At 45.3% G+C, this 12,665-nt stretch overlaps 1 protein-coding gene and 1 long non-coding RNA gene across 2 annotated transcripts in view; one reads left to right on the top strand and one right to left on the bottom strand.

Moving 5' to 3' along the window:
• LOC101065693 (thyrotropin-releasing hormone-degrading ectoenzyme) overlaps window positions 1–12,665 on the bottom strand; it is a 49,423-nt gene that overhangs the window by 14,687 nt on the left and 22,071 nt on the right. Inside the window, exons 6-7 of the mRNA XM_029825738.1 lie at window positions 7,908–8,062; window positions 2,067–2,180 (exon numbers count right to left, since the gene is read on the bottom strand). Coding sequence (XP_029681598.1) covers window positions 2,067–2,180; window positions 7,908–8,062 — 269 coding nt within the window. The remainder of the gene's footprint in view (window positions 1–2,066; window positions 2,181–7,907; window positions 8,063–12,665) is intronic.
• LOC115246679 (uncharacterized) lies at window positions 7,684–8,212 on the top strand. Its single transcript, XR_003885769.1, has 3 exons — window positions 7,684–7,789; window positions 7,894–8,060; window positions 8,126–8,212. It is a non-coding gene; the product is annotated as an uncharacterized lncRNA (long non-coding RNA).

The following is a 12,665-nucleotide window of genomic DNA, read 5'->3' as shown; positions in this document are numbered from 1 at the left end:
GAAGCTTTCAGCTCCTTCACTGTTAAGACACTTATAGAGCCCAAACAGATCATTAACATCAGAGTCAGGCTTCATGTTCACACTTCAGGGGCTGCCGGCGTTTCATCCCCCACCATCTCATCTATGAGGACCATCACAACACCTGAGCACATGCTCCATCTCCTCCATCTACTTTGGAACCCAGAGAAATGCTCTTCCTCCTTCTGCAAATGTCTCATTTATTATTGAAAGTAGGCCAGACATGATTTAATTTCATTGAAATGAATTCATTCATCATTTAAATTCTGCTATAGAAACAAGTTTTGATGCGATTAGCCGGCCAGCAAGCGCATCTGCTGTAAATATTCTGTCTTCCAGAAGGGAGGGGGTGGGGCTTATGAGCTGCGCTGCAGGGGTCAGTCTAACTGTTTTTGAGATAAATAGAATGTTCATGGTGGTGGTAGCGCAGGCTGGTGGGAACTGGGCTGAGAAGCGGAGGGTTGGTTTGAACCCCCGTGAAGACGAAACATGAAAGGTAGTAGGGGAAGGTGCCAGAACACCTTCAGAGCACTGCTGAGGTACCCTTGAGCAAGGTACTAAACCCACAAATGCTCATTATAGGGCGCTGCGATGAGCTGGAGACTCGTCCAGAGGTGAACCCTGCCTTTGCCCATCGTGTACCCTCCCTGTGACCCCGAAAAGGGGTAAAGCGGTCAAGAAGAACAAGTGAGATGAGATCTTTGCAATAAAATGAAATTTCTCCTCCAAAAAGGACCAGATTAAGTCCTGTGTAAACACACTCACGTGCACACACACTCTCTCACACAGAGGAGTGAAACAACCTAATTAGTTAATTGTTAGTTAATTGTTTAACTGACTCATTTGGAGAAAATGAAAATGACTCTTGGAGGAAAAACAGAGTAAATGAGACATCAGCTCTAATTAGGAGACACTTTAATTCACACAGAGAGGTGGGGGGAGGAGGTGGGGGTCCATCTGGTCATCGTTGAGCAGATGGACGCCGTGTGGATGTGCAGCTAACAGGCCGCAGTCAGTGTAAACACGCCCTCCCACACAGATGGAGGGACGGGGCTACGTGCTGGAGCAGCTGTTGAACGTTCTGCCTGCCTCCTCCATCCTTCACCACCCCCTCCCCCCACCCCCACTCCTCAGACCCAGATGATGGACAGATTTCCTAATGGAACCTCACAGTCTTCCCTCCAACACCGTTATGATGTCACAACAACCGAAAGGCGAACAAACAGCGTCGTTTCTCTGCAGCTTCAGATTAGATCCAATCGAGTTTGACAGAACCAGACAGAGCGACATTTCTGACTGTTCTCTAGTGGAACCAGAGCAGTCCTGCAGTTCTCAACAGCTAAAAAAAACATTGTGGGATGGCCTGTTTTTATTACTATTTAATTACAGTCACCAGAGAATCGTAGCCATTTGCATGTAGCATTTTTTTTCCTCCTTCATCTTTGCTGCTGCAGAAACACTTTGTTTCTGTTGGAGGATCCAGCCTTCCAGAAAACAGAAATGGGGATTTAGGAACAGAGCGAGTGTGTGACTGAGATAAGGTGTTTCCTGTAGAAACGACGTGTGTGTGCCACGGCGTTCCTGTCAGTCAGCGTGGGAGTTTTCATCAAATTCAGGCAGAGAAGAAGAAATTCCTGCTGCAATGTGATGAAGAGGAGGATGACTGCGAGGAGGAAGAGTTCACGGCCTCCTCCTCCTCTTCAGGAAACGGGAGCTGAACATGAGTTACATAAAGATTTAAATAAAGATGAAAGCGAGCGACAGATGGTCCTAAAGTTTATGGTTTCTTCTCCCTGCTGCTGTGGTCATGCGATCACATCTTTCCAGCTTCTTCTGGATGTCAAATATAGAAGTTGCGTACGAACCAGATCTGATAGTCCAGCGCCCGCTCGTGAGAAGTGACAGAAACTGATAATAATCGGAGTAATTTCCCTTCAAATGTACAAGATAGCAGCCTGACTTGATGTAACCTTTTACATCACCGCACTCATGAGAACCTCAGCTGACCTTCATCCGTGCTTTTATCCTCGTCCCCAACATTTACTCACCATGTTCCACTTTGGAAACAGGAAGTCAGTACCGACATATTCGAAGAAATGAGCGAAACCTTCTTTTAACCAGACGTCTTCCCACCAGACTGGAGTCACCAGATCGCCAAACCACTGCAAGAAACAAGGTAGAGGCTCTGGTTATACTGGGAAACATGTAAAAGACAAACAGGACATCAACAAAAGGCTCAATTGTATTGAAGTCACAGAAGGCGCCACCATCTGGCTGAAGACTGCTGCTTGACTATAAAGACTTCCCCTGATCTGACCTGAAAAATTGACCTTTTGACCTGTTATGGCACAGACATTAAGTCAGCTAATTTGATGACCTGAACCAGTAACAGCAGTAAGAGCACAGAGGTGGTAGTTTCCATCCATCAGCCTCAGCAGGGTGCTGATTGGACGGCGCGTCCTCTCTGAAACTACAATCGACTGTACTGACGGGGAAACTTTGGGCCGCCAGAGAAACAGAAGCAGCTGTTTTGTTTCCTGGCAACGCAACTCGAATAAGAGCAGGAGCGTTCGGGAACAAAAGTTGCTGCCAGCTTTGTTGTGAATGTTCCCTCTGCAGCAGAGAGGCTGGCTGATCTTAAAGGAAATTCACTTTAAACCGGCATCAAACACACTTCGGAGAGTGTGTGACTGTGTGTGTTTGCGTGTGTGAGTGTTCATGTACAGGCTGCACTGCCAGGACCAGTCAGGCTCCTTTCTGAACTTTATTAGATATTTAAAGTGGCCCTCACAGCATGGACTCGGTGCCTCTGAAGGAGTAGAAACACGCATACATATTGTGTTCATTCACGTTCGTCTTCAGCGGGATGGTTTTTTCCGTGCTGGAGTTGGTTTTATGCTCGGCTAGTTTCACTCAGCTGTTTCTTTTTCTGCATCGGAGGATAAAAGAAAACAACTTTCTTCTACGTTTCCACATCTGGAAATCGTTATGCACGCATCCATAAGCTGCAGATTTAATTAACACACACTTCAGCTCTTCAGCATCCGTAAAACTGTTCCTGACTCAGATATGTTCTTCAGCTGCTCACGTTTTCATTAATCGTGGTCCATCCCTCCGCCACCGTCAATCTGGAAACGTTATAAGACGATAATCAGTCTTTTGCCATCCTTGGTTGGGAAGAGGGAAAATCAGGACAAAAACAGCCTGATTATCATTATTTAGCTACTCAGGCTGACAGACAGAACCATCTCCAGCTGGTTTCACCTCAGGTTACTTTAATTTTTGAAAATGAAACTGTTTGAATCTTCAGCTCCTAAACGCCACTGAGGGGGATGAAACTGTTGAATTGAGCTGCCTAACTTCTCGCTGGCAGCTCGGCCGTGTTGGGACTCCGTGGGACCCTGTGGGAGCTGGCGGCCTGTTGGGCTGCTGCCTGACTAAGCAGGCGCTGGTTCAACTCCCCGAGGATGAGCAACACTCACGCACAGGAAGACGACGCTGCCAGTGAAGTTCAAGAAGTTGCTTCAGTCGCAAAAGTCGCCAAGACTGGAGGAGCTCTCTGAGATCAGTTTTTATTCATATTCCAATTGAGGCATTGCTGGAAACCATTGACCCGCTGACTGTTTCCTGGACTGGCTTGACTGGAATCTGAGCTCCTGGTTGACTCTGCTTTTCTGGCCGTTGGTGTTTCAGGTTTCAGGCCGCCCCGTCTCTGTTAGCATGAACCTCCAGCAGGAGTCATGTGACCGGTGGATGCATACCGGTCGGCACAGGTTCAACTTTAAAAGTGATCGGAGCAACAAAATGCGGTTAAAATTGCTGAAACGATCACCAGAAGGAAGGACGTCTTCTCTTCAGCACTTCCGTCCCTGGTCATTTCACCCAGATGATCTCGGGAGGGGGGTTGTTGTGCTTCTGTTGACTTTTATAAAAATCCAATTAAACCAGCGATGGTATCGGGGAGTTCCTGGCTGTAGGTTCTCCAGAGGACACATCGTGGTTCTGTGAAAACTAGAGTCGGGTCAGTGGAGATAATGGCAGCCTGCTGGTATGGTTTATTTATAGAATTTCTGGCTGAGGGAAGTTGAATTCTGCTGCGGCAGTGAATTAAAAAACAAAACCAGCGTCCACAACAACACCTTTAAAGTCTTCCTTCACCTCTTTCTTCTTGTCTCTCTCTACCTCAGAACAAAGCAGCTCTGTGCCTTTGATCTGTTCTCCTCAGACTGACCCAGCTGATGAATATTCATCTTCCTGTCGTCAGACGTTCGCTCTGAACAGAACCAGCCTGGACTGTCAGCTGGAACAGTCACACTTTATGCCTGTTTGGTGTTTCAGCTTGAAGCGTCACCTGTTTTCTCCCAAAGAAGTGTAAGACTCCTTTATTCTAAAATGGTTCTGGTCTGGCGTTCTTGGCGTCTGGATGTTCTGTACGTAGTCGTGCGTCATGCAAGCCGCCCATCGGTCGCTGCACTCATCGTAGGAAATGATCCAAGCTAGGCAGTCGCCAGAACCAGCTGGTTCAGGTTCTGCAGGTCTAACACGGTTGGTTTGGGTTCATTTATCATCTGCCAAACGTGCGTACAACCGTGGTCGACAGTAGTATTGCTGTGGCGAGTAATTTTTTAATAAGCGATGATGAAGTTTTATTGATTAAAGAGCAGCTGCTGCTGTTCCTGATCATGATGAATCACGATAGAACCTGGTGAGTGTGCGGACTATTTTCAGCAGCGCATTAATACTGATGGAGTGTGTGTGTGGTAGTTCTGACAGCAGCCTGGTGATAATTGATACCAGTGTCGTTCTGTTTAAATACATAATTATCTCCCGGTGTTCCCTCCATGCTGCACACGTGTGCGTGTGTGTTCCAGGAGACCATTACTCATCGCCAACGCTCTGCGATCGCCCAGATTTGAATTTGGCTGGTCCCTCGGCTGTGGGGGGGGAGGCTCCCAGACCTCAGTTGGTGAGTTAATCTCTCTCTGTGCCGCTGTAGCTTAGATCCGCCCCCCCAGGTTCATCACCTCGCCTCTCAGCATCACTCCCAACATCGCTGCCTCCACGCCGCCTGCACTTGACTCCACTCCCACCTTCTACACTTCAGGCTCATTCCTCCACTCATCTTCTGACTCACCAACAAATCATTAAAATGCTTTTAACACTCGTTCTCTCCTCTCTGAACGTGGATGTCAACAGGAACAACGGAACAAACAACCATCTGATTCAGCCAGACGGATATTTAGGGCTAGTTTCAGGAGTGGATAATGTTCAGCATAACACACACACACACACACACACACAAATTCCATTTACACACAGTTATTTACCAGTTAATGATTGGGTTTCTGAAGCTTTGTGTTTCCTTGAAGCGGAAAATTCTAAAGATTAGTTTGAAAATACCAGTCTGAATTATTTTATAAACTGGATACAGAAGCCTGATTAGGATCAGATCACATGACCAGATCTCCAGCAACAATCAAAATTAACTGAAGCAACAGAGTTGAACCCAGACCCAGAGAGGAACCATCAGAGCGGAACGGAAGGTGAACAAAAGAAGAAGAAAATCGAATCAGAGGGAAGAAGAATGAAGATTTATGGCTCTGAGCTTCATAAGATACTCAAGTCAGACCATTTCTGCAGTAATAAATGATCCACAGCAGAGGGTGTGTGTGTGTGGGTCTGTGTGCACGCGTGTGTTTTGAGAATTGTCAGTTGCATGTTGCTCACAGCTCTGTTCATTCATCACAGCTGCAGGTTTATTAAAAACAACTTGGTTTGCCATTTCTGCAGCTTTAGCAGATGTTCTCCTGGTCGATGTTCTATGTCATAGAATCTATGAGAAACTGAAACTTTTCTGAACTGATCTCATCAGTAAACGCAGAAAAGGTCACAAGACAAGTTGTCCGTAGCAGCAACAGAGCAACTGAGGCTGAAACCCTGTTAGGAGCCCAGGGGAGGCAGCATTTGGAAGGTTCCGATGTCTGTCTGAGGGTCAGCAGCTGATCTCCAGCCCTGCCAACAACTTCATCAACAATCATGACGAAGGGCTCCTCTTTCAGACCTCTTTCAACCTGCAAGAAGGGGGAGAATGTACAAAAACAAACTCTCCCCCTGTGTTTCTGGACCATCTGGTCCCAGCAGGGGGTCCTTACTGAGCTGATCCAGAGCGTCACCCTGCTGCCAGAGGCTGCAGGACAAACAGATGTGGTCTAGCAGCAGTATCAGGTCATGATGGAGCAGCTGAGATGTTTCCTCACATTATCAGCAGGAGAGCTCAGGAGAATGTGTTTTAATGAGCCCTTTCCTCATACTTTCTTCTCCCCTTTCCATCACAGCGCCACCTACAGCACAGGGTGTGGAACAGAGAAATTAACTGACTCCTCGTTTCACACAGGTACATGTATAAAGTCACCTGGCCTTCTGTTCTGTGCTAATTAACAGAAAATTACGAGAGAGCTGCAGGTTTATTTTAAATTGAATCCCCAGAAATGAGTACCGTATTTTCCAGACTATAAGTCGCACTTTTTTTCATAGTTTGTCAGGGGGTGCGACTTGTACTCCGGGGCGACTTATATGTTAATTAAATACATTATTACAGAATTTCACATGTTCATTATTTTCACACTGACAACCACAAGAGGGCGCTCTAGGCGTGTACCTGAGGAACGAGTTCCTTTAGCGACGCAGAAGAAGAAGCGGTGCTTCTTCTATGGAGTTAGACTTGATTGCTTGGTAAACTTGCTCGGATGTTCTTTATGCTATAGTTATCTGAATAACTGTTAATATGTTACGTTAACAAAGCAGACACGTACTCAGTTCGTTGTGGGTCATGTGGCTGAATTTGTTACGTTAGCATACCTATTGCTAATCCATGCTAATGGATTGCTAATTTGGATTGCCTTTCAAGATGAAATGTATGTTCTTGGTCTCGGATTTTATCAAATAAATTTTCCCCCAAAATGTGACTTATAGTCCAGTGCAACTTATATACCTATTTTTCTTCTTTATTATACATTTTTTGGCTAGTGCGACTTAAACTCCGGAGCGACATATAGTCCAGAAAATACGGTAGGTTTAGATTTTTTTACAGCACTCTCTTATTCACCCTCTCAAACTTGCTTTGATCACCCGTCGGCTTGGATCTTTCTCTCCCTCAAGTCGTTGCTTCACCTCTTTGTCTCTCCATCATTTTCACTGTCTCTCCCTCACTCTACATTTATCTGTGCCGTTCAAGCTCGCTCGCCCTCTCCGGCTCCATGTCTGCGCTGACTCAAAGTGTTAAATTTTCTTCCGCTTGGTTGCATTTGTCTGCTTGTCACGTAGTTGATGTGGTACTGTAAAAACAGGATCATCTCCTCTGCTGCCTGAGGAACTCTGTAACACACACTCACGCACAAGCACACACTTGTGTCAGAATTGGTGCGTGTACAAGCGGATCATTTGAGTGTTTATTTTTCGCCGGGGCTCTTTTTGTGTTTGGATTTGCAGCAGCAGGTTGAGGCTCAGCGACAGCGAGTTTATTCCAGTCAGATTTCACTCTGTCACCACATGTAACTGCTGCTGTCTTTCCAGCTGAAGATGTTTTCATCATCATATTTAATGTGTGTGTGTGGATGGGGGGGGGGGGGTCCACTGTTAAAGCCAAAACTGTCAAAACAAGAAAGTCAAACATCGTCTGACCTTTGATGAGGGAAAACCATTTGGGGGTGTCGATTTTAGCTCGTTATCTTGCAACAGCTACCTGTCGGTGTCCCACAGGGCTCTGTGTCAGGTCTGCTGCTCTTTCATCAATACTTTAAAACCTCATGATACCGATAGTCTGCTGCCACCCTGCTGGCTCTGTGATGTGTTTTTATCATGAATTTCATACTTCAGCCAGATTTCTATACCTGATGGCAGATTTCGTGGACGACCACCATGGTCAGCTCCATCTGATAGGATGAGGAGGACACCTCAGCATCCAGCAGGATCTTCTGCTCCACAAAGACGCTCAGGCCCCAGTTCTCCATGGCAGCATACGGATGTTTGGGCACCGCCAACAGGTCTGAAAACCACAACACACAATTATCAATCAAACAGTCTGAGTAAGAAACTGCAGCTTCCTCAGTGGATTCATGAGGATTTTAACCCAGAGACGATCTGAGATGCAGCCTGAAGGTGGTGGGTGTCAACGATGATGATGGTTGAAACTGACTGAGTTGATGTCTGTAAGAATGTTTCATTTCCCATCATGCTTTGAGTGATGCAGTCATTAAACATATTGTTGCCTGGAGTCAGCCGGTTAGCGATTAGCTGCACCTGAGCCCCATCTAGCTTTTTTTTTTCTTTTTCTGAACATCTCTTTTGGGACTCTGGAGCATGTGAGGTCCTGATTCATCACTTTGTGCATGAAGCAGTTTTAGCTGTCCTGAGGGTGATTCCTCATTGGCTGCAGAGCATCCATGAATGACTGAAAATAGGCTCAACTGAGAGACGCCAGAACATCAATCTGCTGCCCACAGCTCCTCAGCTTCTCCTGCTCACTTCATTAAAAATTTCTGTTACATCAGAACCTGACACGATGCTAAAGACTAGCGGTTAGCATGCTTCATCATTGTTAATGCTCTGAGACGTCACAACAGACAAAATCTAAAAATAAGAATTCGCTCACTGTAGCAGAAGGAAAATTCAGCTTCGCTAAATGATTCGCCAGCATGTGAACTGGTCCTGAACCAGCTCAGCCAGTAGAGACAGGCTCACTCAAGTCTGGAGAGAGCAGAGGACACAGAGGACCTCACAGGACACATTGAGACTGAGTCTCATTTTAAACCCGAGCAACGGAACCCATTTGTGTTTGTTCAGCTTCAGCCATTAGTCGTTATCTGGTGACAGCTGTCAATCATCATCGATTCAGCCATCACACTCTTCAAAAAGAAAACAGCAATTCAGGAAGTGACACAATGGACATACTTCAAAGAAAAAGAGCAGACAAAGACAGACAGTCAGTCAGACAGACTGTTGTTGCCTGCAGATTTAAAAACAGCTGCTGTTGACTAAAATCTCTGATTTTTCTCAGTTTTGTCCCAGTTTTACAGCAGCTGGAGAGAAGAGTCTCTCTCTCTCTCTCTCTCTCACACACACACACACACACACACACACACACACACACACACACACACACACACACACACACAAACTCCACAACCTCACACACAGGCACACACTTACTCAGTCGTTTGTTATAATTGTCTATTCGTCTGCTCATTCCTCGGTGACACAGAGTTCATATTTCAGTGTTTGCCGCAGTATATTAAGTTGGAATCATCAGCGATTTGGCAGAAACATTGGAAACGTTTTTTCTGATGTTTTTATATTTTTCCATCAGGAATCTGAGAATTGAACTCCAGTAAAAGAGAAGAGGAGCCTCATTCTGTTGGTGTTAATTATTTCATAAATTTCAGACAGGATTGTGTTCTGTGGGTCAAAAATGTGTTTTTGTGTTAAAGAGAATCAAACAACCAATCACGCGTCAGCGTTTGCTCACAGGCCTCATCAAGATTGGCCGACATGACTGCGGCTCAGAGGGCTGAACTGATTGGTCGGCTCTGGTATGTGTGTGTGTGTGTGCGTGTGTGTGTGTACTTGTGTGTGTGTGTGATTAATATGAGATCAGTTCACCTTAAGGCGGAAATGTTAATGAGGCCGTTTCAGTTTAAGGTGGAATATGCAGATGAGACATTCTCAACAGACATTTAGATTAAAATGAAATTAATCATTTCCGGAAGCTCTTACACACACACACACACACACACACACACGCACACACACACACACACACTCACGCGCACACACACACACACACACACAGTCTATTACAGCTAAATTAAATTCTCTTTCTCTTTGACTCTCTTTGATTATTTTCCATCAGAAGTGGAACCAACCTGAACTGGTTCACATAGCAACTGTGACGGAGCATCAACCACAAACATTTAAGAAACATGAATTTTTAAAAGCGTCTTTCCAGAATCAGTTGTTGCATTATAGCAGTTGCGCCTGTACATTTTTGCAACATAGAACAAAAGAATGAGAAAGAATTTGTTCTCATTTGTCATGAAAGGTTCCTCAGGAGTTCCTGACGGAGCCCTCGGTGAAGGTTCTGGGTGGAACTGTCCTCTTCCAGAAACTGCAGCGACGGAAGTCGCTAAAAATACGACGCCTGGTTTTCTGGTTGTGACTGGGAGGAGGATCAGGTTCACTGGCACCTTCACAGGAAGCGTGAATCACGCCGTGTTGGATGGTTCCTCCTCTGAGGTGACTTCAGAGATGATCCGTAAAAGCAGCCAGTCGTCCAACAACACACACGTTTCTGTGATTCGCTGCCATTTTAAACGCCAACTCTTTCCAACTTTAATGATTCAGACATAAACCATCTTCTTCTGTGAGCTTCATGCAGGAGGAGGCGCTGTTGCAGATGAATTATCTTCAGGATCTTTCCAAGACAAACATGTCAAGTGTTGCCAACAGACAACTTCACGCACTCTTAATTGATCAAGACCACAGTTTATGTTTTAGTTTATGTTACAGCTAATGAAATGCTTAAATTATTTTCCAGCTGTTCCTCAGGTTCCTTCTCCTCAGGTTCCTACTGTTGTCAGAGATGGTGATGAAGGTCATTGATCTAAGACAGTTCAGGTTGAAGCAGATCATTGGAACATTGATCCCTCCACCAGGTGGTGATGATGAGTCAATTAGTGATGGATCCGTAAACCTGTTTGTAGCATGACTGATGTGATATCAGCCATGTTTTTCCTCATCACGGTCATCTTCTGCTACCAATTTATGGCCTTCCATGTGTGTGTGAGTGTGTAGAGGAGACTCAGAGGACAGTGGCCATCAGACCGCCTGGGGGAGCAGCTCGCTGGCTTGGCGAGGGTCCAGCCCAGCCAATCAGAAGCCTGGATTTCCCTGCAGTGATGAGAGCTGAGAAATATTCTACAGCAGAAATGACCTTTAAAAGGTGATAATGAAAAGGCAGGTAGTACGTCAGGTTCCCTCTATTGGCAGATCCTGATGGTCACTCGTCACTTCCTTTTGCGTGTTCCTGTTGGACGTAGTCATTTCCTGTGGCAGTGACCAGAAGGATGACCCGTCCAGCTGGCAAATGTTAAAATGGTGGTGCCATCATGTCCGAGGGGGCTTCAATAGATAAACATTATTGACAAGAAGTTCCAGCATCAGCATCCATCGGAGGTTCTCCATGATCTCTGATGGGCTGCCGTTCTCTGACATCACACAGATGATGTTGGCATCTCTTCTGCTGGAATCAGAAACATCTGACTGCCCAAACAGGTCTTAGCTCCATGGTGATGGCCTTGCTGGAGACAGAAGACCACGCCTCCTCTCTGATGTAAGTCCAGCCAAACAGATGTTGGGTTGCTGTGGCGCCGTCGGTCATTCTCTCACTCATCTTTCTCCATCTGCTTTGTTCATTCCTGTGTTCTCTCTTTCTTTTCCTCCATCTGTTCATTTCTCATCACATCTTTGTCACGTGAATCGCTCGGCCGTTTTTCCATCTGTGCTCTCCGTCAGATGACTGGACGGCTGTGTTTGAGCCTTTGACCTGGCAAAATCTCTCTGATCTTCAGCCTCTCAGCTGTGCTGCTGAGATAAAACATCTACAGAGTGCCGGGAAACTTCAGGAAGAACCTTCAGAAATAGCCTTCAGGAGCAAACTTCAGGAAGAATCTTGAGGAGAAAGGAAGAACCTTCAGGAAGAACATTCAAGAGCAAACTTTAAGAAGAACCTTAAGGAAGAAACCTTCATCAACCCCGACTCCAGAATATCAGGCTCAGTCTGTTCATCCAGACAGATGTCCGAAGAAACTCTGAGGTTTGAACATAAATGAGCAGAGCTGACAAGGCAAAAACAAATCGTTTGTCTTGGTTATAAGTGCTAAATGTCTCGTAGCACAGGTTGGTGGGTTCCTTTCATCTTTAGAACAATAACATTCATAAAGTCTCTGTGAATTCCAACGATGTGGAAATGGGAGTGAGATGAATGAGCCTCGTTCACAGATTGGAATTAATCTGCTCATTAATCAGTTCCTGCAGCCAGTAAAACCGGAGCTGAAACTCATCAGCGCTGGGATCAGAACGTTCACCCCCAAGGAACGGGAGGAGTGCTACACTGTAAAACTACCCTAAAATATTCTTTAGTCTCATTAGTCTTTAGTCTATTTCAGAAAATGTAATGTTTTTAACCAATTGAAGATTAAGGAGGAAATCTTTAAAAAAAAAATCAACTATTAAAATCCAGTCAACACCCATTTAAAGCATTAAAGTCTGATTAGCAATATTCTACAGCTCACTCAAACATGGTGTGTTTAAAATCTGAAACTTTGAAAACTATTGAGATTTCAGGGTTGCTGCCGTTAAAAGGATTTATTCCTTTATTCCAGTTTTTAATTTCAGAACCTTCAAGAACAATAAAGTTCACAGCCACAACAATGAAGTTGATGGTGTGAAATCAGATTTAACCTGGAGCTTCATATGAACTGGAGCAGAAAGAGACGACGATGTCATCGGAGAGATTTAATCCACTTAGAACCTAATCCTCCATTGTCCGAGCTGCCTCCGGGCTAATGATCGCACTAATTATGAAGATGTCA

The sequence above is a fragment of the Takifugu rubripes genome, chromosome 18 (genome assembly GCF_901000725.2).
Source record: "Takifugu rubripes chromosome 18, fTakRub1.2, whole genome shotgun sequence".
Classification (NCBI taxonomy): Eukaryota; Metazoa; Chordata; class Actinopteri; order Tetraodontiformes; family Tetraodontidae; genus Takifugu; species Takifugu rubripes.
The sequence above is the reverse complement of the archived record's forward strand: the minus strand, read 5'-3'. Positions and strand labels throughout refer to the sequence as shown.